At 39.4% G+C, this 24,726-nt stretch overlaps 1 protein-coding gene across 1 annotated transcript in view; it reads left to right on the top strand.

The window, feature by feature from the left end:
- The first annotated feature begins 5,576 nt into the window (after positions 1-5,576).
- The window catches only part of CAND1 (cullin associated and neddylation dissociated 1), a 62,056-nt gene continuing 42,906 nt past the window's right edge, over positions 5,577-24,726 (top strand). Inside the window, exon 1 of the mRNA XM_030866355.2 lies at positions 5,577-6,022. Within this exon, the coding sequence (XP_030722215.1) occupies positions 5,955-6,022 (68 nt within the window). The 5' untranslated portion in view covers positions 5,577-5,954. The remainder of the gene's footprint in view (positions 6,023-24,726) is intronic.

The raw sequence follows: 24,726 nt of genomic DNA, 5'->3' as shown, positions 1-24,726 counted from the left end.
TATTTTTCCTGTGTTAAGCCTTGGTTGTACTGTTAAAAGAAATAGTTTGCCCCTATCAATAAACATTTTCTTCTAAACCAATTCTAGGCTGCAACATATCTTAAGCGTTAATAACTACATCCATTATAACAAAACTCTCACATTTAGAAATTGATGGAAAAATATTATTGCATTCTCCATGAAGTAAAAAGAGTTTACCTGATCATATAGAAAATTCTGTATTTTCCAAAATGATATAAATAGAGCAAGAACACATTTTACATAATTGGCAACTTTTTTCTAGAATGTGATATTTTTACCACTTTATCTAATAGTATAAATAATAATGATGGACTTATTTCATTGTATAAATATTCATTGCTGAGGGAATCTCAGTACCACTTCATTTAATTTCTTTTCACTAAAGTTAGTATTTTTCCCCCGCCCCATTTTTTTTCAATTTTTTCCAATCCATGATCCTGTGGGCTAATAATTTCTCTTTAATTAGTCTTTCACACCTTTTTTTCCCCCAAATCAAAACTTTCATCTTGGTGGTAAGCAGAATACCTTTTTAAGCAGTGCTTCAAGTCATCAGCAAACATCTGTGTTTAAAGCAAAATGCAGCATTTGCTGAATTCTAGCCTTTTCTTCTGCCTCCTTCTGCCAAAACTGATAACGAGCTTTACATATGTAAAGTTATATTTTTAGTTGTTTGGAAATCCTGGACAGTGCTTTTATAAATTCATATTGGAAAATGTTATGATTTTAAAATGCCAGATGATGGTTAATACTACTATAAAAGTCAAAAGTGAGAATGAAATGGAAGATATTCTAAATGAAGCAACTTTGTGACTTAGTCTTTATAATTTTCACTAATATGATGCAAATGTATTTCTAACTCTAAAAAAATAATTCCTTCATAGAGTAACAATTAAATTTGATTTAGAGTGCCACTAATAATTAACCAAGAGCTTCTAGCAGTTGTTTAGAAGAGAGTAAATCACAGAAAAATTCTAGTTGCTGGGCTGTTTTCAATCAAATGGAAATCTTCTTAAGATTAGTGTTATATAGCATTTACTTCCTTTTGCATCTAAGTTGAATTCAGTGTTGACAAATGGTCTGTAACAGGAAGCATTTTGTGTCTGTTTATTTGTGTGCAAAGCTGTCTACACTGAAATGCAAATCAGAGCTGCCCTTTTCCTCTCTTGATAACATATCAGCTTTGACATTCAACAAAGAACTGTTTCAGAAACTAATAACTAGTTGAATTAATAGCTCTATTTTCTTTATTTCCTTTAACTCAATTTATAGCAAATGTATGAAGTAAGCACAGTCCACATTTACTTGGCATAAGGTTGTGCTAAAATGAACGTCAAATAAACTTATTTTCTACCAAGACTCTCCTCCTCCACACCACCCATTCATCATTCAGTTCAGAAAAAAAAAAATATTACCAATGGAACAGTGATTTCCAAATTATGTTTTATGGTACTCTCATCCCTTGAGATGGTAATAGGTAGGACCTTAAAAAATTCTACACTTGAATATGTCAGGTAGCTGCACACTTGTATTAGTCAGCTTGGGCTGCCATAACAAAATACCATAGAGTTCTCTTCCTGGCTTTCAGATGGTTGCCTTCTTTCTGTGTCTTCATATGGCAGAGGGAAGGGGGAGTGGGGGGGACACTCAAACCGAACTTACTTTGGAGGGAGTTGTCTACTTTGCCTGCTGGAGACTCATGCATCCTTGCCACACTAAATGGAGGGAGTTGGTAGTACGACGGTAACAAGTCATTTCTAAATGGGGTGATTGGCACCCCCCTTGGTGTGTGTCTTTATAAGTAGGAGGGAGTGCAGCTGCTACAATGCAGTACCCCTCTCTATCCTCCATTTCTCTTCTTCCCTCCTCAAATGGGCACAGATCAGTAGGTGGCCAGCCAAGGGATGAATAATCTGAAGTTTTGAGGGTACCAACGTGAAATATTTCTTTGTTGTTTTGTTTTCCAATTACTGCTTTCTAACACACTCAGTCAAATATTTTCCTTCACCCAGAATAACATCTTGGGCAAACCTCAAAGCTTTCCAGGTCCTTCTCTTCCTATAGGGATTCTCATTTCCTCTGAGTGGTGGGGTTTTTTGTTTGTTTTGGTTTTTTTTTTTTTTTTTTTTTTGAGTGGGAAGGGAAGGAAAGACCCAGCACCCAGCACTCTGCCAACTAATAAGCATATTTCTCCTAGAATCCTCTCTTCCCATGGTGGTCCTGATATAGACAGGAGGGTGTGCTTGGCACAGTGTAGACACTCAATAAATGAGAAACAAGTTAAACTACTGGTTGATATTTGAAGAACCTCCCAACAGCTTGAAAGACTCCATTTTTATTTTTTTTACTTTTATCAAATTTCTTATCTCAGTTTTGCATTATAACCACTAAACAGAAAGAAAATTCTTAGAGGATAACCTTATCTAGACTTATTTCCTTTTGCACTTAACATTAATTTAGCATTTACAGATCCTTAAAGGAAAACATTTTCCCACTGTTTAGCAACAAGCTATATTCAGTGATACACAAATCAAATTTCTAAGTGGTCAAGAATACAAAATAAAATTAAGTACTATTGAGTGCCTATTACGAATTTGGCAAGGGCTAAGTACTTGAAAGAAGCAGAAGTGATTTCAAGTTGGTATAAGCTCTTAAGGAACTTACACTGTAGTTGGAGGCTAGCATATAAACACTATGATTGGTCAAGATCTTAGAAAGTGAGATAGGGGAGGTGAGAGGCATTCCAGGTAGGGAGAGGCATTCCAGTACAGAGGTTTGGAGTATGGGCTCTGAAGCAACACTGCCTGGGTTTTCATCCTGACTGCTTTTTATTGCTGATCTTTGGCAAGTTACATAACCAGTCTGCGCCTCTCATACTTAAAAAGCAGATTAAATTAGTTAATGCAGCACCTCACCTATAAGTAAGTGCTCATTATTATGATGACCATAATGATGTACAAAAACTTGGAGCTGGGTCTTTGAGGTACTCAAAAAAATTGACCTGAGCAATTCCTATACTGTATTAGAATAGTGGGAGAAAGATCAGAAAGGGTTAGGGACAGATGAAGGAGGTCACTGATTGCAAACATTTGGACTTTATTTAGTAGCAGAAACCTGCTGAACTTTTAAAACTGGTGAGTAGCCCTATAAAAACAATGTTTTGGGAAACTCTAAACTGGCTACGTAGGATGGTTTGGGATAGGGACAAGACTGAGAATATAGTAATAATAACAATAGCCAACTTTTATTAGATGTGTTCCATGACCTTTGTAAGTATGCAAAAAAATTAGTTATAAATATTATTATTATGTTCTGGACAATGTGCTGAGCACTTTATATGGGATATCTGTTACGGACTGAATTGTGTCATTCCCGCCCCCCCATTCATATATTGAAGCCCTAACCTCCAGTATGACACTATTTGGAGATAGGCCCTTTAAAGAGGTAATTAAGGTTACATGAGGACACAATAAAGGCTAAATGAGGTTAAAAAGGTGGGGTCCTAATCCAGTATGATTGGTGTCCTTATAAGAAGAGAAAGAGATACCAGGCTGTGAGTGCATAGAGAAAAGGCTTTGTGAGAACAAAGGAAAAGGTGGCTGTCTGCAAGCCAAGGCCTCAGGAGAAACCCACCTTGCTAGCTCACTGACCTTGGACCACCAGCCTCAAGTGAGAAAATAAATTTCTGTTGTTTAAGCCACCCAATCCGTGGTATTTTGTTATGGCAACCCTGGCGGACTAAGACAATAGCTAATTTGACTCTTAAAACAGCTCTATGGGGAAATACTCTGATGATCATTGTGTTACCCATGAAGAAAGAGAGGTTCAGAGAGCTTAAAATGAATTGCCTACGACAGCTAATAAGTGGCAGTAAACAGGATTTATATTTAAGCTAACTACAAATATTATAGTTCAGTTGGAAATTGATAAATGAAAGATTTGTACATACAAAAGGAAAAAACATGACTTGGTTCTCATTAGATTCAGGCTAAAAAAAAGGTTATCACTAGATGATTGAGATTTTAGGCCTTAGGGTTCACACAAGATAAATGACTGGCTTGTTTGTGTGTGATGTGTCTGGGGTGTGTGTGTGTATAGTTTATATTAAATACTGTGAAAAGGTTGTTCAGAGCAGAATGGAATTGTGGCTGAAGCACTCATGGAACCTAATAATAGCTAACTTGGGTAAAGTACAGCATACATGTGGGTAAACGAGTAATGAGGGGAAATTTAAATATGAATTATTAGGTCAGAAAGTGTTTCATCTATTTTGTTATTGCCTATAACTATGCCTGTCTTTTCTAAGACACTAAATAACATTTGGTGAATATAGGAAAGAACGGTAAAGAAATGTTGAGATTTAATACCTGGAAGAAAGGAGCTATTTAAATTCTTTTTTCCCCCAACTAGAGCAATAACAGATTTAGACCGAATTTTCCTCGTCTCTTAACTGGGCTTTCTCTCTCTCTCTCTCTTTTTTTAAATTTTATTTTTAGGAAGGCCAGCTCCAATTCGAATGAAGGAGATAAAAACATGGATACTGAAACACATGATTCAGTATCTCCGATTGCTGTGTATGTTTTAGGGAACAATAAAATAGCTGCAGGATTATTAATTCCACAAATGCTGAATACAGAGAGTAATCATTTAGCTATTCCAGATAAAAGGAATAAGCCCTGAATACAATCATCGGTCATCGGCTCTTGGTCTTACTATGGTCCTTATTGCTTTAGGGGGCTGGCTCTTCAATGCACGTTGGGAGTGCCCAGAAGAGGCTCAGCTGCCTTCAGAGGATGAGGCGACCATCACTCTCATGGATTAGTGCTAGGAAGCCGCTACTAGGCCTCTGCCAAGAACATCAACTCATCCGCAATGCGCCTGCCCAGACCGCAGCAGCCTAGCTCTGCAGACACCCCACAACAGCCAAAAACAACTGTAAGTGAAAATTCGAATCTGCTGCAGAAATCTAATCCACCGTACTCCGAAGGATTTACTCAACACAGCTGCCTCGCCAGACTACAAATCCCAGCATTCAGGCCTCCCAAGGAGCCAATGAGGAAGCTACAAGTTCCTTCAGCCAATCATATCTTGACCCAGTGTAACATGCGGACTGAATTCTGGGATTTGTGGTTTTCACGTGGCAACTTGCACCATCGTGGTTAAGGCAATGCAGGCCAGGCGTCCGATTCAGAACGAAAGCTCCTTCTAATAACTCTTCTGTTCGCCCCGAGTCTAACCTGTTAATTAACTTTACTCCTAGGCCTTATGCGCCTTAAAAATCGTAAGCTTTTTCTCTTACTGTCGTACAGGAAAAACAAGTTATTTTCGGATGAAGGTCTCCTCCTCCCACTGGCCCCCAATCCTTTAACCGCCGCTTTCAAGTCTCGCGAGAACAGCCCCTTTTGGCCGTTGTCATGCCTCCTGAAGGGCGGGTACGCGAAGATTGACACAGGCTTCAGCCAACAGGATTGTCCTTTACCTAGCGTCTCCACAGCGTGCGTGGGGAGACTTCCTTGAACCCTGACCTCAGCTTTCCGTAGCGTCCCGCGTCTGCCGCGCTCTCCCCCGGAGCGAAGGAGGCGGGTTTTGGCCTCTTGCCTTAGGGAGCGAGTGCGGAGGGAGTGGGAGTGGGACTGCCCCGAGTGGAAGTGGCTGCCTCTCCGGAGAGAGCCTGCTGTACTCCTCGCTGCTCATGAACTCGTTTTCCGGCGAGCAGCGCCGTCGTTAGGCCGGCCCCGTAGCCTCTGCTTCCCCCGGGACAGGCCCACGCCTCGCCGGGGAGGGGGCAGCCCGTCCAGGCGCCTCCCTTGTCAGCGTCTGCGTCGCGCTGCGACCCTGGAAGCGGGAGCCGCGGCGAGCGAGAGGAGGAGCCCCAGCGGCGGCGGCGGCGGGCAGCAGCACGAGCAGCGCCGGCGGGCGGGATCGAGGCCGGCAACATGGCGAGCGCCTCGTACCACATTTCCAATTTGCTGGAAAAAATGACATCCAGCGACAAGGACTTCAGGTGAGGCCGAAATCCGACCCTCAGCTCCCCTCGGGGTCCCCCATCCGCGGCCCTGGCCCTCACACAGGCCTTGCCCCACCCCTTTGGCCTTAACTGGTTGCTCGGCTTTGCGGAGGTCTCCAGGCCACCCTCCGCTCCCCGATCCTGGCAGGTCCCTTTCCTCGCCCACCTTCTAACCCCCTTCCCCCATTCTTTCCTCTAGGCCGTTGCCCGTCTCTGGTCCTAGGCCTCTTCTGCGTCCCCCACCGCATGCTCTGCCCTCCCAGGACGTGACTTTCGCGTCCCAGGTAGCGTGAAGGAGCGAGATCACGCACCATTGTGAGCAAGGGAGTCGCTCTACGCTTGGAGACCCGGAGGCCAGGCCTACCCGCCGGCCTGCCCGAGGCGCTAGGCCGCCCTGCTCCCGGGGCCAGAGCTGCTGCTGCTGCCCACTCGGGGTCCCAGCTGCCGCCTCCTTTCTCGCAGATGTGAGCGGGCCTAGGTGCATTCAGCTCGAACGATTTGCTTTCTTTTCCAGCCCTTCGGGGATTGGGCTATAAACTTTCTTTGGATTATTCCTTTCGTCAAGGTGGGAAGAAGGTGGAGGGGGAGCCAGGAGGGTGGAAACTTGACTCGTAGGGTTTTCCCGCCAGCATTTCTTGTCATTTTCCCTCGTCAGGCAAAAACCCAAGCAGGATCTCGGGGTTTCAGTCTCATTTCCTTAGATCCAAAATTACTGCCAGAAAGGTGAATTACTGAACCTGAAACAAAAAGGTGCAACAAGCAAATGGGTCTTATTGAAAGGAGTTTTCTAATATGGGGATGGTGAATGTGAAGGTTTGTTATAAAGTTCTGTTCCAGGAGACTTGTACGGTTGGTTCCAAACCTTGGTCACATGCATATTGAAGAATTGTTATATTTTCACGGGTAATCTTGGTTTCTCTCCCTCTTTTTTTTTTTTGCACTACAGAAATTGTTACATTCTTTCCTTCCCGCCTTCTATCCCATCACAAAATCAATCAACTCCCGATCTAATTAGCTTTTTATAGCTTGGATACTTGTTTTGTTCTCTAGTGGTTTTATTTTCTGTGCATTTTAAAGGGAAGAAAAAATAGTCTTCAATTTAAATTGTGGCTGACGGGCTTATTTGTTTTTTTTGTATGAACGGTACGTTTTAACACCTGAAAACACGCCCAAACCTTATGTACTGGGGAAATAATTTTTGATTTGTGAAAGGAGAACCAAGAAAAATGTAATAATCTGTTCCTAATTAAGTTAATATGCTGGCATATTAAAATAGCCAATGACATTTTGGTTCTGTGACTTCATAGCCAGAAATGATTCTCAAAAAGTTTTGCTATCTAGGGAGTTTTTAAGTATTGTATTCAAAAGTTTTAAAATTAGTTTGCTAATAATAAAGGTTCGAGTGTTCGTTTTTGGAAGAGACGTGTTTATTTTGGGCATTAATATTTTTAGATTTGTGAGTTCTAGGGTCAAAATCAAGATTAAAATAAATAAAAGGTTTTGTTTGTTTTTTAAAGGATTAGAATGCTGTTTACTTCCCTTTGGAGCTTTGCTTGCTCCCAATGCAAGCCATTAAAATTTAAATAAACATTTGAATGGAACATACATAAAAAACTTTAAGTAGGTAGAATGTGTGGTGTGATTTTTACCCCCTCCCATTTCTGTCAGTTTGGCTCATTCTGTAAAAGTACTGACTTTCATTCTGATTGTGTTCAGTTTTAGTCTAAAGATAGGACTTTCCCTATAATAGTACAGTTTTGTTCCACTAGTCAGACTTGTGTGTGGATAATATGTTTAGAATAAAGAAGTCAAGTCATGTGATAATACTGCATATGTGATTATTGACTGAAGCTTTCTTTCTTACATTTCCTCTAAAGGAAAGGTAATACGTACATGCCTGAGGAATTTTTTGTTTTTGTTTTTTCTAATTATATGGAAGAGTAATGCTCTGATGTTAAGATATACTAGTGTTGAACTTGATAAGGATTATCTACCAATTTGGGCTTGAATAAGTTAAAACATTGCTTGGAGGATTACTCCTAAAAATGTGATACTGATAATATTTTTAATAGTTGGTGAATATTATAGAAGATATGCCTAAGAACAGTAAATGACTTACAGTAATTTGTCATTAAGATATTTTTAACAACTAAGTTTTTAAGACTTAATACGCTCAGACCATTCAGTAATAGACAAGTCTTGGGAACCAAAGCACTATATATATTAGATTACTGACACTTAAGAGATTAATTAAAATAACGTTTGCGGTCAAGTGTTTTGAAGATTTTTCCGTATTTGAGTACATGTGTTCTATTTTTAAATGATGCTTTCTAATTTCTCACTAGAAATTTATTTACTTGTTTATTTTGCTGTAAATATCATAGTTATTGTTACATGTTTTAAAATACCTAGTGCTAAAAGGATCTTGAGGACAAGATTAACATTATAGAAAATCTAACATGTGCAGACCACTCTACCTTGTGCTAAGGGGAGAAGAAGATATTACATCCAAAAGGAAGAAAAAACCATTTTTTCTCATGGTGGAATCCAAAGGGAATATGACCTACCAGTTACAAATATGGGTTCTAGTCCTGTAGGATTCTTTGCTGTGTACTATCTGATATCTTGGACAGGCTACTTAGTTTGGGATTAAATTCACTTTTGAGAGACTTGTACATGGGTAATTACAAAAGGTCCCTTATAGGCCCAAATTTTCAGGTCTCTGAATAACTAAATAGTTTTTTTAATGTAAAGAAGGTAAAGAAATGGATGCAGACTTCAAAATTTTGGAATGTCAACGTTTTTAAAGATTTTTTTTTTTTTGGTAGGACTTAAATTATAGGCGCAATTTATTGGGGGGAAAAAACCCTAGTGTCCTTTTTTCTTTCATGTTTTAGTGTTCTTCGAAGGTAGGATACTATGGTTTAGTGGCAGTAAGTAGTGATTCTGTAGATAACAGAATGAAAATTTTAATGTGTATAAACAAAGTGAATGCTGCACCTATAAATATTAATACTGAATATTCAGTAGGTTGAGGTAACTAATGAGGTTCTGCTTTTATTTTCATATGCTTCATCACCAGCTTTTATTTTCATATGCTTCATTACCAGCTGAATTCCAGTATTCCAAGGAATCAAGAGCTAAAAAAATTTTTTTACCGTTCTTTTATTTCTCTGTACATAATTGTTAATGCTTACTGTGGACTTTATACACTTGATCCTTACAACTTTAGTAAAGTGGATACTAGTAGCAATCTCTGTTTCAGCTGAGGAAACTTCAATCTGGTGATGCTGAGTGCTTGCCCAAGGCCAGTTAAACAGTAGTAGATCAGGGATTTCCAGATACCCCCAGAGCATGAACTCTAAATTACCATATTCTACTTCTGCAAGATTTTGACTAGGGGACATTAAGAGTAAGACCTTAAATTTCAGTTCCCTCTAAGTTAGGCTTAGGGAGTATTTTGTGCTAGAAGATTAAATAATTCCCTGAGAGGGACGACAAAAAGTTGAAGATAGTGCTTGCCTTCAGTATTCTCTGCATGCTTGTTGAGTGATTAAGGCATTTGTAAAAACATAAATAACCCAGGGCAGTATGTAGTGTTCAGGCTTAAGTGGCAGAGAAGATGAAAGCAAGGAGATTCATTCATGTTCAAGGAGTGATCTGAGCTAGGTCTTGAAGTTCTAGGTAGGTGTGAAAGCACACAATACAAACAGCACTCTTGGGGTGGGGATAGGAACGGGTAGGGACCTTGTCTTACTGAACTGGATCCTCCACTTTATTTAGTGCCTTGGCCATGTGAGTTTTCAATAGATAACTTGTTTTAGTTGAATTTGATTTTAATTCCAGAGTAAAAAAAGCATGTAAGGATTGGAGAAGTTTAAGAAGTCATTGTAAAATCTACCAATCTATTATTTTTAAATACCATTTGATACAATCTTAAAATAATTCACTGCATTGTAGAATTTCCTAGCTTGATTATGGTTTATGTCACCAAATATATTTATGTGTTTTGCCTATTGGAAGGCATATGCCCTTGGAAACTGTTTAAAATGCTAATAAAAATCTTGGGCCTGTTACAGAATCATCAGTTTTCAGAGTTGGAAGGGAGCTTAGAGATCCCATAACATAGCTGAAAGTACTGTGTGGGCATTTACAATAATGTAACAGGAAAGACTACATTATCTGGACTGCTTGTGCTTGAAGAAAAGTAAGTTTAATCTGAAGAAATAGATTTGCAGAGATTAAGAAGGTGATTTCTGAGCATTTTCTAAGTTCTTTGTACATTGATGGCATTAAGTTACACGATTTCACTTGTGATTTGGTGGGGAGGGATACAGGTATAGTACTGCTAACGCTTATTATCAGCAATGATTAGGGCTCACTACTGAAAAAGAGGAGAAAGGGACCTCATTGAGGAAACTGAAGAAGAAAGATGACTAATAATTAGTTTTATTTACGAGAACGATATTAAGACTGTCCCAAGTTAATTCATAACTCTAACAGAATAAATGAGAAAAAATGAGAACAGCAGTGTGGTTTGTACAAGATATATGAAAGATAATTGGTTCACTGAGTGATGCAGTTGGCCCATAGCATTTAGATTTGTTGGAAACAAGGGTAAAATTGTGTTTATATATTAAGGGAAGGGTTTTGGAAACCACTCATTGTGCAGTACAAAGGATCTATTTCTACCATTATTTTTTTTTTTAACATCTTGATTGGAGTATGATTGCTTTACAATGGTGTGTTAGTTTCTGCTTTACAACAAAATGAATCAGTTATATATATACATAAGTTCCCATATCTCTTCCCTCTTGCGTCTCCCTCCCTCCCACCCTCCCTATCCCACCCCTCCAGGTGGTCACAAAGCACGCAGCTGATCTCCCTGTGCTATGCGGCTGCTTCCCACTAGCTATCTACCTTACGTTTGGTAGTGTATATATGTCCATGCCTCTCCCTCGCTTTGTCACAGCTTACCCTTCGCCCTCCCCATATCCTCAAGTCCATTCTTTAGTAAGTCTGTGTCTTTATTCCTGTCCTACCCCTAGGTTCTTCATGACATTTTTTTTCCTTAAATTCCATATATATGTGTTAGCATACGGTATTTGTGTGTCTCTCTCTTTCTGACTTACTTCGCTCTGTATGACAGACTCTAGGTCTATCCACCTCATTACAAATAGTTCAATTTCGTTTCTTTTTATGGCTGAGTAATATTCCATTGTATATATGTGCCACATCTTCTTTATCCGTACATCTGATGATGGACACTTAGGTTGTTTCCATCTCCGGGCTATTGTAAATAGAGCTGCAATGAACATTTTGGTACATGACTCTTTTTGAATTATGTTTTTCTCAGGGTATATGCCCAGGAGTGGGATTGCTGGGTCATATGGGAGTTCTATTTGTAGTTTTTTAAGGAACCTCCATACTGTTCTCCACAGTGACTGTATCAATTTACATTCCCACCAACAGTGCAAGAGGGTTCCCTTTTCTCCACACCCTCTCCAGCATTTATTGTTTCTAGATTTTTTGATGATGGCTATTCTGACTGGTGTGAGATGATATCTCATTGTAGTTTTGATTTGCATTTCTCTAATGATTAGTGATGTTGAACATTCTTTCATGTGTTTGTTGGCAGTCTGTATATCTTCTTTGGAGAAATGTCTATTTAGGTCTGCCCATTTTTGGATTGGGTTGTTTGTTTTTTTGTTATTAAGCTGCATGAGCTGCTTATAAATTTTGGAGATTAATCCTTTGTCAGTTGCTTCATTTGCAAATATTTTCTCCCATTCTGAGGGTTGTCTTTTGGTCTTGTTTATGGTTTCCTTTGCTGTGCAAAAGCTTTGAAGTTTCATTAGGTCCCATTTGTTTATTTTTGTTTTTATTTCCATTTCTCTAGGAGATGGGTCAAAAAGGATCTTGCTGTGATTTATGTCATAGAGTGTCCTGCCTATATTTTCCTATAAGAGTTTGATAGTTTCTGGCCTTACATTTAGGTCTTTACTCCATTTTGAGCTTATTTTTGTGTATGGTGTTAGGGAGTGATCAAATCTCATACTTTTATGTGTACCTGTCCAGTTTTCCCAGCACCATTTATTGAAGAGGCTGTCCTTTCTCCACTGTACATTCCTGCCTCCTTTATCAAAGATAAGGTGACCATATGTGCGTGGGTTTATCTCTGGGCTTTCTATCCTGTTCCATTGATCTGTATTTCTGTTTTTGTGCCAGAACCATACTGTCTTGGTTACTGTAGCTTTGTAGTATAGTCTGAAGTCAGAGAGCCTGATTCCTCCAGCTCCGTTTTTCATTCTCAAGATTGCTTTGGCTATTTGGGGTCTTTTGTGTTTCCATACAAATTGTGAAATTTTTTGTCCTAGTTCTGTGAAAAATGCCACTGGTAGTTTGATAGGGATTGCATTGAATCTGTAGATTGCTTTGGGTAGTTGAGTCATTTTCACAATGTTGATTCTTCCAATCCAAGAACATGGTATATCTCTCCATCTATTTGTATCATCTTTAATTTCTTTCATCAGTGTCTTATAATTTTCTGCATACAGGTCTTTTGTCTGCTTAGGTAGGTTTATTCCTAGATATTTTATTCTTTTTGTTGCAGTGGTAAATGGGAGTGTTTTCTTGATTTCACTTTCAGAGTTTTCATCCTTAGTGTATAGGAATGCCAGAGATTTCTGTGTATTAATTTTGTATCCTGCTACTTTGCCAAATTCATTGATTAGTTCTAGTAGTTTTCTGGTAGCATCTTCAGGATTCTCTATGTATAGTGTCATGTCATCTGCAAACAGTGACACCTTTACTTCTTTTCTGATTTGGATTCCTTTTATTTCCTTTTCTTCTTTGATTGCTGTGGCTAAAACTTCCAAGACTATGTTGAATAAGAGTGGTGAGAGTGGGCAATCTTGTCTTGTTCCTGATCTTAGTGGAAATGGTTTCAGTTTTTCACCACTGAGGATGATGTTGGCTGTGGGTTTGTCATATATGGCCTTTATTATGTTGAGGAAAGTTCCCTCTATGCCTACTTTCTGTAGGGTTTTTAATCATAAATCGGTGTTGAATTTTGTCGAAAGCTTTCTCTGCATCTATTGAGATGATCATATGGTTTTTCTCCTTCAGTTTGTTTATATGGTTTATCACATTGATTGATTTGCGTATATTGAAGAATCCTTGCATTCCTGGAATAAACCCCATTTGATCATGGTGTATGATCCGTTTAATGTGATGTTGGATTCTGTTTGCTAGTATTTTGTTGAGGATTTTTGCATCTGTGTTCATCAGTGATATTGGCCTGTAGTTTTCTTTGTTTGTGACATCCTTGTCTGGTTTTGGTATCAGGGTGATGGTGGCCTCGTAGAATGAGCTTGGGAGTGTTCCTCCCTCTGCTATATTTTGGAGGAGTTTGAGAAGGATAGGTGTTAGCTCTTCTCTAAATGTTTGAAAGAATTCCCCTGTGAAGCCGTCTGGTCCTGGGCTTTTGTTTGTTGGAACATTTTTAATCACAGTTTCAATTTCAGTGCTTGTGATTGGTCTGTTCATATTTTCTATTTCTTCCTGGTTCAGTCTTGGCAGGTTGTGCATATCTAAGAATTTGTCCATTTCTTCCAGGTTGTCCATTTTATTGGCATAGAGTTGCTTGTAGTAATCTCTCATGATCTTTTGTATTTCTGCAGTGTCAGTTGTTACTTCTCCTTTTTCATTTCTAATTCTGTTGATTTGAGTCTTCTCCCTTATTTTCTTGATGAGTCTGGCTAATGGTTTATCAATTTTGTTTATCTTCTCAAAGAACCAGCTTTTAGTTTTATTGATCTTTGCTATCGTTTTCTTCATTTCTTTTTCATTTATTTCTGATCTGACTTTTATGATTTCTTTCCTTCTGCTAACTTTGGGGTTTTTTTGTTCTTCTTTCTCCAATTGCTTTAGGTGCAAGGTTAGGTTGTTTATTCGAGATGTTTCCTGTTTCTTAAGGTAGGACTGTATTGCTATAAACTTCCCTCTTAGAACTGCTTTTGCTGCATCCCATAGATTTTGGGTCGTTGTGTCTCCATTGTCATTTGTTTCTAGGTATTTTTTTATTTGCTTTTTGATTTCTTCAGTGATCACTTCGTTATTAAGTAGTGTATTGTTTAGCCTCCATGTGTTTGTATTTTTTACAGATCTTTTCTTGTAATTGATACCTAGTCTCATGGCGTTGTGGTCGGAAAAGATACTTGATACAATTTCAGTTTTCTTAAATATACCAAGGCTTGATTTGTGACCCAAGATATTATCTCTCCTGGAGAATGTTCCATGAGCACTAGAGAAAAATGTGTATTCTGTTGTTTCTGGATGGAATGTCCTATAAATATCAATTAAGTTCATCTTGTTCAATGTATTATTTAAAGCTTGTGTTTCCTTATTTATTTTCATTTTGGATGATCTGTCTATTGGTGAAAGTGGGGTGTTAAAGTCCCCTACTATGAATGTGTTACTGTCCATTTCCCCTTTTATGGCTGTTAGTATTTGCCTTATGTATTGAGGTGCTCCTGTGTTGGGTGCATAAATACTTATAATTGTTATATCTTCTTCCTGGATCGATCCCTTGATCATTATGTAGTGTCCTTCTTTGTCTCTTCTAATAGTCTTTATTTTAAATTCTATTTTGTCTGATATGAGAATTGCTACTCCAGCTTTCTTTTGGTTTCTATTTGCATGAAATATCTTTTTCCATCCCCTTACTTTCAGTCTGTATGTGTCTCTAGGTCTGAAGTGGGTCTCTTGTAGACAGCAAATATATGGGTCTTGTTTTTGTATCCATTCAGCCAATCTGTGTCTTTTGGTGGGAGCATTTAGTCCATTTACATTTAAGGTAATTATTGATATGTATGTTCCTATTCCCATTTTCTTAATTGTTTTGGGCTCGTTATTGTAGGTCTTTTCCTTCTCTTGTGTTTCTTGTCTAGAGAAGTTCCTTTAGCAGTTGTTGTAGAGCTGGTTTGGTGGTGCTGAACTCTCTCAGCTTTTGCTTGTCTGTAAAGGTTTTAATTTCTCCATCAAATCTGAATGAGATCCTTGCTGTGTAGAATAATTTTAGTTGCAGGTTTTTCTCCTTCATCACTTTAAATATGTCCTGCCAGTCCCTTCTGGCTTGCAGAGTTTCTGCTGAAAGATCAGCTGTTAGCCTTATGGGGATTCCCTTGTGTGTATTTTTCCCTTGCTGCTTTTAATATGTTTTCTTTGTATTTAATTTTTGACAGTTTGATTAATATGTGTCTTGGCTTATTTCTCCTTGGATTTATCCTGTATGGGACTTTCTGTGCTTCCTGGACTTGATTAACTATTTCCTTTCCCATATTAGGGAAGTTTTCAACTATAATCTCTTCAAATATTTTCTCAGTCCCTTTCTTTTTCTCTTCTTCTTCTGGAACCCCTATAATTCGAATGATGGTGCGTTTAATGTTGTCCCAGAGGTCTCTGAGACTGTCCTCAGTTCTTTTCATTCTTTTTTCTTTATTCTGCTCTGCAGTAGTTATTTCCACTATTTTATCTTCCAGGTCACTTATCCATTCTTCTGCTTCAGTTATTCTGCTATTGATCCCATCTAGAGTATTTTTCATTTCATTTATTGTGTTGTTCATCGTTGTTTGTTTCATCTTTAGTTCTTCTAGGTCCTTGTTAAATGTTTTTTGCATTTTGTCTATTCTATTTCCAAGATTTTGGATCATCTTTACTATCATTATTCTGAATTATTTTTCAGGTAGACTGCCTATTTCCTCTTCATTTGTTAGGTCTGGCGGGTTTTTATCTTGCTCCTTCTTCTGCTGTGTGTTTTTCTGTGTTCTCATTTTGCTTATCTTACTGTGTTTGGGGTCTCCTTTTTGCAGGCTGCAGGTTCGTAGTTCCCGTTGTTTTTGGTGTCTGTCCCCAGTGGCTAAGGTTGGTTCAGTGGGTTGTGTAGGCTTCCTGGTGCAGGAGTCTAGTGCCTGTGTTCTGGTGGATGAAGCTGGATCTTGTCCTTCTGGTGGGCAGGTCCACCTCTGGTGGTGTGTTTTGGGGTGTCTGTGGACTTATTATGATTTTAGCCAGCCTCTCTGCTAATGGGTGGGGTTGTGTTCCTGTCTTGCTAGTTGTTTGGCATAGGATGTCCAGCACTGTAGCTTGCTGGTCGTTGAGTGAAGCTGCGTGCTGGTTTTGAGATGGAGATCTCTGGGCGATTTTCGCCATTTGATATTATGTGGAGCTGGGAGGTCTCTTGTGGACCAGTGTCCTGAAGTTGGCTCTCCCACCTCAGAGGCACAGCATTGACTCCTGACTGCAGCACCAAGAGCCTTTCATCCACACGGCTCAGAATAAAAGGGAGAAAAAGTAGAAAGAAAGAATTAGAAGAAAGAAAGAAAGAAAGGAAGGAGGGAGGGAGGGAGGAGGGAAGGAAGGAAAAAAGAAAGAAGATAAAGTAATATAAAACAAAGTAAGATAAAATATGAAGTTATTAAAATGAAAAATAATTATTAAGAGAAAAAACAAAACAAAAAAGGACGGATAGAGCCCTAGGACAAATGGTGGAAGCAAAGCTACACAGACAAAATCTCACATAGAAGCATACACATACACACTCACAAAAAGAGGGAAAGGGGAAAAAAATAATAAATCTTGCTCTCAAAGTCCACCTCCTCAATTGGTGATGATTCGTTGTCTAAAGGAGGGAAGGAAGGAAAGAAAGAATGAAGATAAAGTAAAATAAAATAGTTATTAAAATAAAAAGTAATTATTAAGAAAAAAATTTTTCAAAAAACAAAATACGGACGGATAGAACCCTAGGACAAATGGTGGAATCAAAGCTATACAGACAAAATCTCACATAGAAGCATACACATACACACTCACAAAAAAAAGAAAAGGGGAAAAAATCATAAATCTTGCTCTCAAAGTCCACCTCCTTAATTTGGTATGATTCGTTGTCTATTCATGTATTCCACAGATGCAGGGTACATCAAATTGATTGTGGAGCTTTAATCCGCTGCTTCTGAGGCTGCTAGGAGAGATTTCCCTTTCTCTTCTTTGTTCTCACAGCTCCCAGGGGCTCAGCTTTGGATTTGGCCCCGCCTCTGCGTGTAGGTCGCTGGAGGGCCTCTGTTTTTCCGCTCAGACAGGATGGGGTTAAAGGAGCAGCTGATTCCAGGGCTCTGGCTCACTCAGGCGGGGGGGCGGGGGGCATGGAGTGTGGGGCGAGCCTGCGGCAGCAGAGGCCACCGTGACGTTGCACCAGCCTGAGGCGTGCCGTGCGTTCTCCCGGGGGAGTGTCCCTGAATCCCGGGACCCTGCACAGGCGGGCTGCACAGGCTCCCTGGAAGGGGGTGTGGATAGTGACCTGTGCTCGCACACAGGCTTTTTGGTGGCGGCAGCAGCAGCCTTAGCGTCTCATGCCCGTCTCTGGGGTCCATGCTTTTAGCCGCGGCTCGCGCCGTCTCTGGAGCTCCTTTAAGCAGCGCTCTTAATCCCCTCTCCTCGTGCACCAGGAAACAAAGAGGTAAGAAAAAGTCTCTTGCCTCTTTGGCAGGTACAGACTTTTCCCCGGACTCCCTCCCGGCCAGCCGTGGCGCACTAACCCCCTGCAGGATGTGTTCACGCCGCCAATCCCAGCCGTCTCCTGCGCTCCGACCCAAGCCCGAGTCTTAGCTCGCAGCCCCGCCCGCCCCGGCGGGGGAGCAGACAAGCCTCTCGGGCTGGTGAGTGCCGGTCGGCACCGATCCTCTGTGCGGGAATCTCTCCGCTTTGTCCCCCGCACCCCTGTTGCTGTGCTCTCCTCCGCGGCTCCGAAGCTTTCCCACTGTGCCACCCGCAGTCCCTGCCCGTGAAGGGGCTTCCTAGTGTGTGGAAACCTTTCCTCCTTCACAGCTCCCTCCCACTGGTGCAGGTCCCGTCCCTATCCTTTTGTCTCTGTTTATTCTTTTTTCTTTTGCCCTACCCAGGTATGTGGGGGGTTTCTTGCCTTTTGGGAAGTCTGAGGTCTTCTGCCAGTGTTCAGTACGTGTTCTGTAGGAGTTGTTCCATGTGTAGATGTATTTCTGGTGTATCTGTGGGGAGGAAGGTGATCTCCGCGACTTACTCTTCCGCCATCTTCGCTCATTTTACCATTATTTTTGCTTCTCTAATTGGATTTACTAAAGATGAATAAGTTCTGTCCTCAGTGAACTTTCAGTCGCCAAGTGTGTGTGTTGCAGTCTGACTGTCTTGCTCATAAGTTTTTGCAGAGCCTGGCACAGTTTCTAATGATGGTACCCCCCAAATACTTGAATAAATCAATGAGATGGCACTGCCTGTAGGTTAATCCACCTGGGACTCCCATAAAAGTCTGAAAGTTAACATCTTAACTTCCTCCTCTCCCACCTTAAACCTTTTTTATTCTTATTTTGTTGTGTTATATTACCATCCACCAAATGTCCCAGTTGGAAAGCTTGATGTCACCCTTTCCGCTTTACCTTAGTTCCCTGGTGAGTATTTCTCAAATTAGTCTCTCTCAGGCCTCTTTTTAATCCAATCTTTTGGTAATTCTTCCATTAGAATTTTCTTTGTAAATATCACAGCTGATCGTTGCCTTTTGCACTAATTCCCATAGACTACGAGATAAACTCTAAACTTAGAGGTTGCCCTCCTAGGCTTACTGAAATTACTCTCCCTCAAATCCCTCACAATCTCCAGGTAACTAATTTAGTGGGTGTTTTCTTTGCTCTTCTATTTGATATGTAATGTAAGCACTGTTTACCACTTTTTTCTTCTTGATATTCTCTTATATGTATAGATGTCCCTCACAGGTTTGGTTTCTTACCATGTAGTGAGGGAGAACACATACTATGGGATATCTCAGTAAGAGGGTGTTAGGACCTATTTGGGTAATTTTTGGAAGGAAGCAGAGGTTTGCTTTAGATTGGATGTTGTCAGAAAGGGGCAATTCTTTTTATTTTTTTTTATTATTACTTTTTATATAGCAGATTCTTATTAGTCATCAGTTTTATACACATCAGTGTATACATGTCAATCCCAATCGCCCAGTTCAGTACACCACCATCCCCACCCCGCCAGGGTTTCCCCCCCTTGGTGTCCATATGTTTGTGCTCTACATCTGTGTCTCAACTTCTGCCCTGCAAACCGGTTCATCTGTACCATTTTTCTAGGTTCCAGGTACATGCGTTAATATATGATATTTGTTTTTCTCTTTCTGACTTACTTCACTCTGTATGACAGTCTATAGGTCCATCCATTTCACAACAAATGACTCAATTTCGTTCCTTTTTATGGCTGAGTAATATTCCATTGTATATATGTACCACATCTTTTTTATCCATTCATCTGTCGATGGGCATTTAGGTTGCTTCCATGACCTGGCTATTGTAAATAGCGCTGCAGTGAACATTGGGGTGCGAGTGTCTTTTTGAATTATGGTTTTCTCTGGGTATATGCCCACTAGTGAGATTGCTGGATCATATGGTAATTCTATTTTTAGTTTTTTAAAGAACCTCCATACTGTTCTCCATAGTGGCTGTATCAATTTACATTCCCACCAACAGTGCAAGAGGGTTCCCTTTTCTCCACACCCTCTCCAGCATTTATTGTTTATAGATTTTGAAATGATGGCCATTCTTACTGGTGTGAGGTGATACCTCATTGTAGTTTTGATTTGCATTTCTCTAATAATTAGTGATGTTGAGCAGCTAGCTTTCCATGTGCTTCTTGGCCATCTGTATGTCTTCTTTGGAGAAATGTCTATTTAGGTCTTCTGCCCATTTTTGGATTGGGTTGTTTCTTTAATATTGAGCTGCATGAGCTGCTTATAAATTTTGGAGATTAATCCTTTGTCAGTTGCTTCATTTGCAAATATTTTCTCCCATTCTAAGGGTTGTCTTTTGGTCTTGTTTATGGTTTTCTTTGCTGTGCAAAAGCTTTGAAGTTTCATTTAGGTCCCATTTGTTTATTTTTGTTTTCATTTCCATTACTCTAGGAGGTGGATCAAAAAAGATCTTGCTGTGATTTATGTCAGAGTGTTCTTCCTATGTTTTCCTCTAAGGGTTTTATAGTGTTTGGTCTTACATTGAGGTCTGGAATCCATTTTGAGTTTATTTTGTGTATGGTGTTAGGGAGTGTTCTAATTTCATTCATTTACATGTAGCTGTCCAGTTTTCCCAGCACTACTTATTGAAGAGGCTGTCTTTTCTCCATTGTATATCCTTGCCTCCTTTGTCATACATTAGTTGACCATAGGTGTGTGGGTTTATATCTGGGCTTTCTATCTTGTTCCACTGATCTGTGTTTCTCTTTTTGTGCCAGTATCATATTGTCTTGATTACTGTAGCTTTGTAATATAGTCTGAAGTCAGGGAGTCTGATTCCTCCAGGTCCGTTTTATTCCCTCAAGACTGCTTTGGCTATTTGGGGTCTTTTGTGTTTCCATACAAATTGTGAAATTTTTTGTTCTAGTTCTGTGAAAAATGCCAGTGGTAGTTTGATAGGGATTGCATTGAATCTGTAGATTGCTTTGGGTAGTAGAGTCATTTTCACAATGTTGATTCTTCCAATCCAAGAACATGGTATATCTCTCCATCTATTTGTATCATCTTTAATTTCTTTCATCGCTGTCTTATAGTTTTCTGCATACAGGTCTTTTGTCTCCTAGGTACGTTTATTCCTAGGTATTTTATTCTTTTTGTTGCAATGGTAAATGGGAGTGTTTGCTTAATTTCTCTTTCAGATTTTTCATCCTTAGTGTATAGGAATGCCAGAGATTTCTGTGCATTAATTTTGTATCCTGCAACTTTACCAAATTCATTGATTAGCTGTAGTAGTTTTCTGGTGGCAGTTTTAGGATTCTCTATTTATAGTATCATGTCATCTGCAAACAGTGACAGTTTTACTTTTTCTTTTCCAATTTGTATTCCTTTTATTTCTTTTTCTTCTTTGATTGCTGTGGCTAGGACTTCCAAGACTATGTTGAATAATAGTGGTGAGAGTGGACATCCTTGTCTTATTCCTGATCTTAGAGGAAATGCTTTCAGTTTTTCTCCATTGAGAATGTTTGCTGTGGGTTTGTTGTATATGGCTTTTGCTATGTTGAGGTAGGTTCCCTCTATGCCCACTTTCTGGAGAGTTTTTATCATAAATGGGTGTTGAATTTTGTTAAAAGCTTTTTCTGCATCTTTTGAGATGATCATATGGTTTTTATTCTTCAAAATGTTAATATGGTGTATCACATTGATTGATTTGTGTATATTGAAGAATCCTTGCATCCCTGGTATAAATCCCACTTGATCATGGTGTATGATCCTTTTAATGTGTTGTTGGATTCTGTTTGCTAGTATTTTGTTGAGGATTTTGGCTTTTTTGTTTTGTTTTGTTTTTTGCAATGCGCGGGCCTCTCACTGTCGTGGCCTCTCCTGTTGCGGCGCACAGCCTCCGGATGCGCAGGCTCAGCGGCCATGGCTCACGGGCTCAGCCACTCTGCGGCATGTGGGATCTTCCCAGACCGGGGCACAACCCGTGTCCCTTGTATCGGCAAGCGGACTCTCAACCACTGCGCCACTAGAGAAGCCCTTGTTGAGGATTTTTGCATCTATATTCATCAGTGATATTGGTCTGTAATTTTCTTTTTTTGTGGTATCTTTGTCTGGTTTTGGTGTTAGGGTGATGGTGGCCTCATAGAATGAGTTTGGGAGTATTCCTTCCTCTGCAATTTTTTGGAGGAGTTTGAGAAGGATAGGTGTTAGCTCTTCTCTAAATGTTTGATAGAATTCCCCTGTGAAGCCATCTGGTCCTGGACTTTTGTTTGTTGGAAGACTTTTAATCACAGTTTCAATTTCATTACCTGTGATTGGTCTGTTCATATTCTCTATTTCTTCCTGGTTCAGTCTTGGAATGTTATACCTTTCTAAGAATTTGTCCATTTCTTCCAGGTTGTCCATTTTATTGGCATGGAGCTGCTTGTAGTAGTCTCATAGGATGCTTTGTATTTCTGCGGTGTCTGTTGTAACTTCTCCTTTTTCATTTCTAATTTTATTGATTTGAGTCTTCTCCCTTATTTTCTTGATGAGTCTAGCTAATGGTTTATCAATTTTGTTTATATTCTCAAAGAACCAGCTTTTAGTTTTTTTGATCTTTGCTATTGTTTTCTTTGTATTTCATTTATTTCTGCTCTGATCTTTGATTTCTTTCCTTCTGCTAACTTTTGGTTTTGTTTGTTCTTCTTTCTCTAGTTCCTTTAGGTGTAAGGTTAGATTTTTTATTTGAGATATTTCTTGTTTCTTGAGGTAGGCTTGTATAGCTATAAACTTCCCTCTTAGAACTCCTTTTGCTGCATCCCAGTTGGATCGTCGTGTTTTCATCGTCATTTGTCTCTAGGTATTTTTTGACTTCCTCTTTGATTTCTTCAGTGATCTCTTGGTTATTTAGTAATGTATTGTTTAGCCTCCATGTGTTTGTGTTTTTAATGTTTTTTTCCCTGTAGTTCATTTCTAATCTCATAGTGTTGTGGTCAGAAAAGATGCTTGATATGATTTCAATATTCTTAAATTTACTGAGGCTTGTTTTGTGACCCAAGATGTGATCTATCCTGGAGAATGTTCCGTGTGCACTTGAGAAGAAAGTGTAATCTGCTGTTTTTGGATGGAATGACCTATAAATATCAATTAAATCCATCTTGTTCAACGTGTTATTTAAAGCTTGTATTTGCTTATTTATTTTCATTTTGGATGATCTGTCCATTGGTGTAAGTGAGGTGTTAAAGTCTCCCACTATTATTGTGTTACTGTCAATTTCCTCTTTTATAGCTGTTAGCAGTTGCCTTATGTATTGAGGTGCTCCTGTGTTGGGTGCATATATATTTATAATTGTTATGTCTTCTTCTTGGATTGATCCCTTGATCATTATGTAGTGTCCTTCTTTGTCTCTTGTAACATTCTTTATTTTAAAGTCTATTTTTTCTTATGTGAGTATAGCTACTCCAGCTTTCTTTTGATTTCCATTTGCATGGAATGTCTTTTTCCATCCCCTCACTTTCAGTCTGTGTGTGTCCCTAGGTCTGAAGTGGGTCTCTTTTAGACAGCATATATATGGGTCTTGTTTTTGTATCCATTCAGCAAGCCTGTGTATTTTGGTTGGAGCATTTAATCCATTCACATTTAAGGTAATTATCAATATGTATGTTCCTATGACCATTTTCCTAATTGTTTTGGGTTTGTTTTTGTAGGTCCTTTTCTTCTCTTGTATTTCCCACTTAGAGACGTTCCTTTAGTATTTGTTGTAGAGCTGGTTTGGTGGTGCTGAATTCTCTTAGCTTTTGCGTGTCTGTACAGCTTTTGATTTCTTCATCAAATCTGAATGAAATCCTTGCTTCGTAGAGTAATCTTGGTTGTAGGTTCTTCCCTTTCATCACTTTAAGTATATCATGCCACTCCCTCTGGCTTGTAGAGTTTCTGCTGAGAAATCAGCTGTTAACCTTATGGGAGTTCCCTTGTATGTTGTTTGTCGTTTTCCCCTTGCTGCTTTAAGTAATTTTTCGTTGTCTTTAATTTTTGCCAGTTTGATTACTATGTGTGTCTGTGTGTTTCTCCTGTATGGGACTCACTGTGCTTCCTGGAGTTGGGTGGCTATTTCCTTTCCCATGTTAGGGAAGTTTTCGACTGTAATCTCTTTAAATATTTTCTCAGGTCCTTTCTCTCTCTTTTCTCCTTCTGGGAACCCTATAATGTGAATGTTGTTGCATTTAATGTTGTCCCAGAGGTCTCTTAGGCTGTCTTCATTTCTTTTCATTCTTTTTTCTTTATTTTGTTCTGCAGCAGTGAATTCCACCATTCTGTCTTCCAGGTCACTTATCCGTTCTTCTGCCTCAGTTATTCTGCTATTGATTCCTTCTAGTGTAGTTTTCACTTCAGTTATTGTGTTGTTCATCTCTGTTTGTTCGTTTAATTCTTCTAGGTCTTTGTTAAATATTTCTTGCATCTTCTCGATCTTTGCCTCCATTGTTTTTCCAAAGTCCTGGATCATCTTCACTATCATTCTGAATTCTCTTTCTTTCTATCTCCACTTCATTTAGTTGTTTTTCTGGGGTTTTTATCTTGTTCCTTCATCTGGTACATAGCCCTCTGCCTTTTCATCTTGTCTATCTTTTTGTGAATGTCAGAAAGGGGTAATTCTGTCATTTGACATCTTAATAAATGTTATAAGGAGGGCATAGTAAAGCAGAGGGAAAGCTATAATTGGTAAAGAAGTAGCAGTCACTCATTTAGTTAGGAGGATGTTTGGTATTTTATGTTGCTAAGTGAACTTACCTGAAATGGATGTTCTGTGTGTTTATGCCCAGGAAAAACATATGCTTTCCCTGAAAGCATCAGATCTGTTTGGGTTATTCATTTGGATGTTATCATTGAAGTTTAGGTATGAGCCTTAGAACAGTTCCTGGACTGTAGGGGCTGCTGGGTCACCCCCGCCCCCCGCCCCCCGGCAGTCCTTACTTTTGGCCAAGGGCAGACAAAGTTGGTCTGAAGGGCAGTAAGTCACGTTGTTGATGTCTTCAATTTGGTTGGGATTTTGCTGATTAGGATCAGAGGAGTGGCCATTCAGTATAGTCTGTAGTTGAACCGGGCTTGTTAAATCTCTCTTCCTGTGTTGTAAGATGAATGGTTGAACTGTCTAATGTGTGACAGTGGTTATTCAATAACACTAAGACTG

The sequence above is a fragment of the Globicephala melas genome, chromosome 10, assembly GCF_963455315.2.
Source record: "Globicephala melas chromosome 10, mGloMel1.2, whole genome shotgun sequence".
Taxonomy (NCBI): domain Eukaryota; kingdom Metazoa; phylum Chordata; class Mammalia; order Artiodactyla; family Delphinidae; genus Globicephala; species Globicephala melas.
The sequence above is the reverse complement of the archived record's forward strand: the minus strand, read 5'-3'. Positions and strand labels throughout refer to the sequence as shown.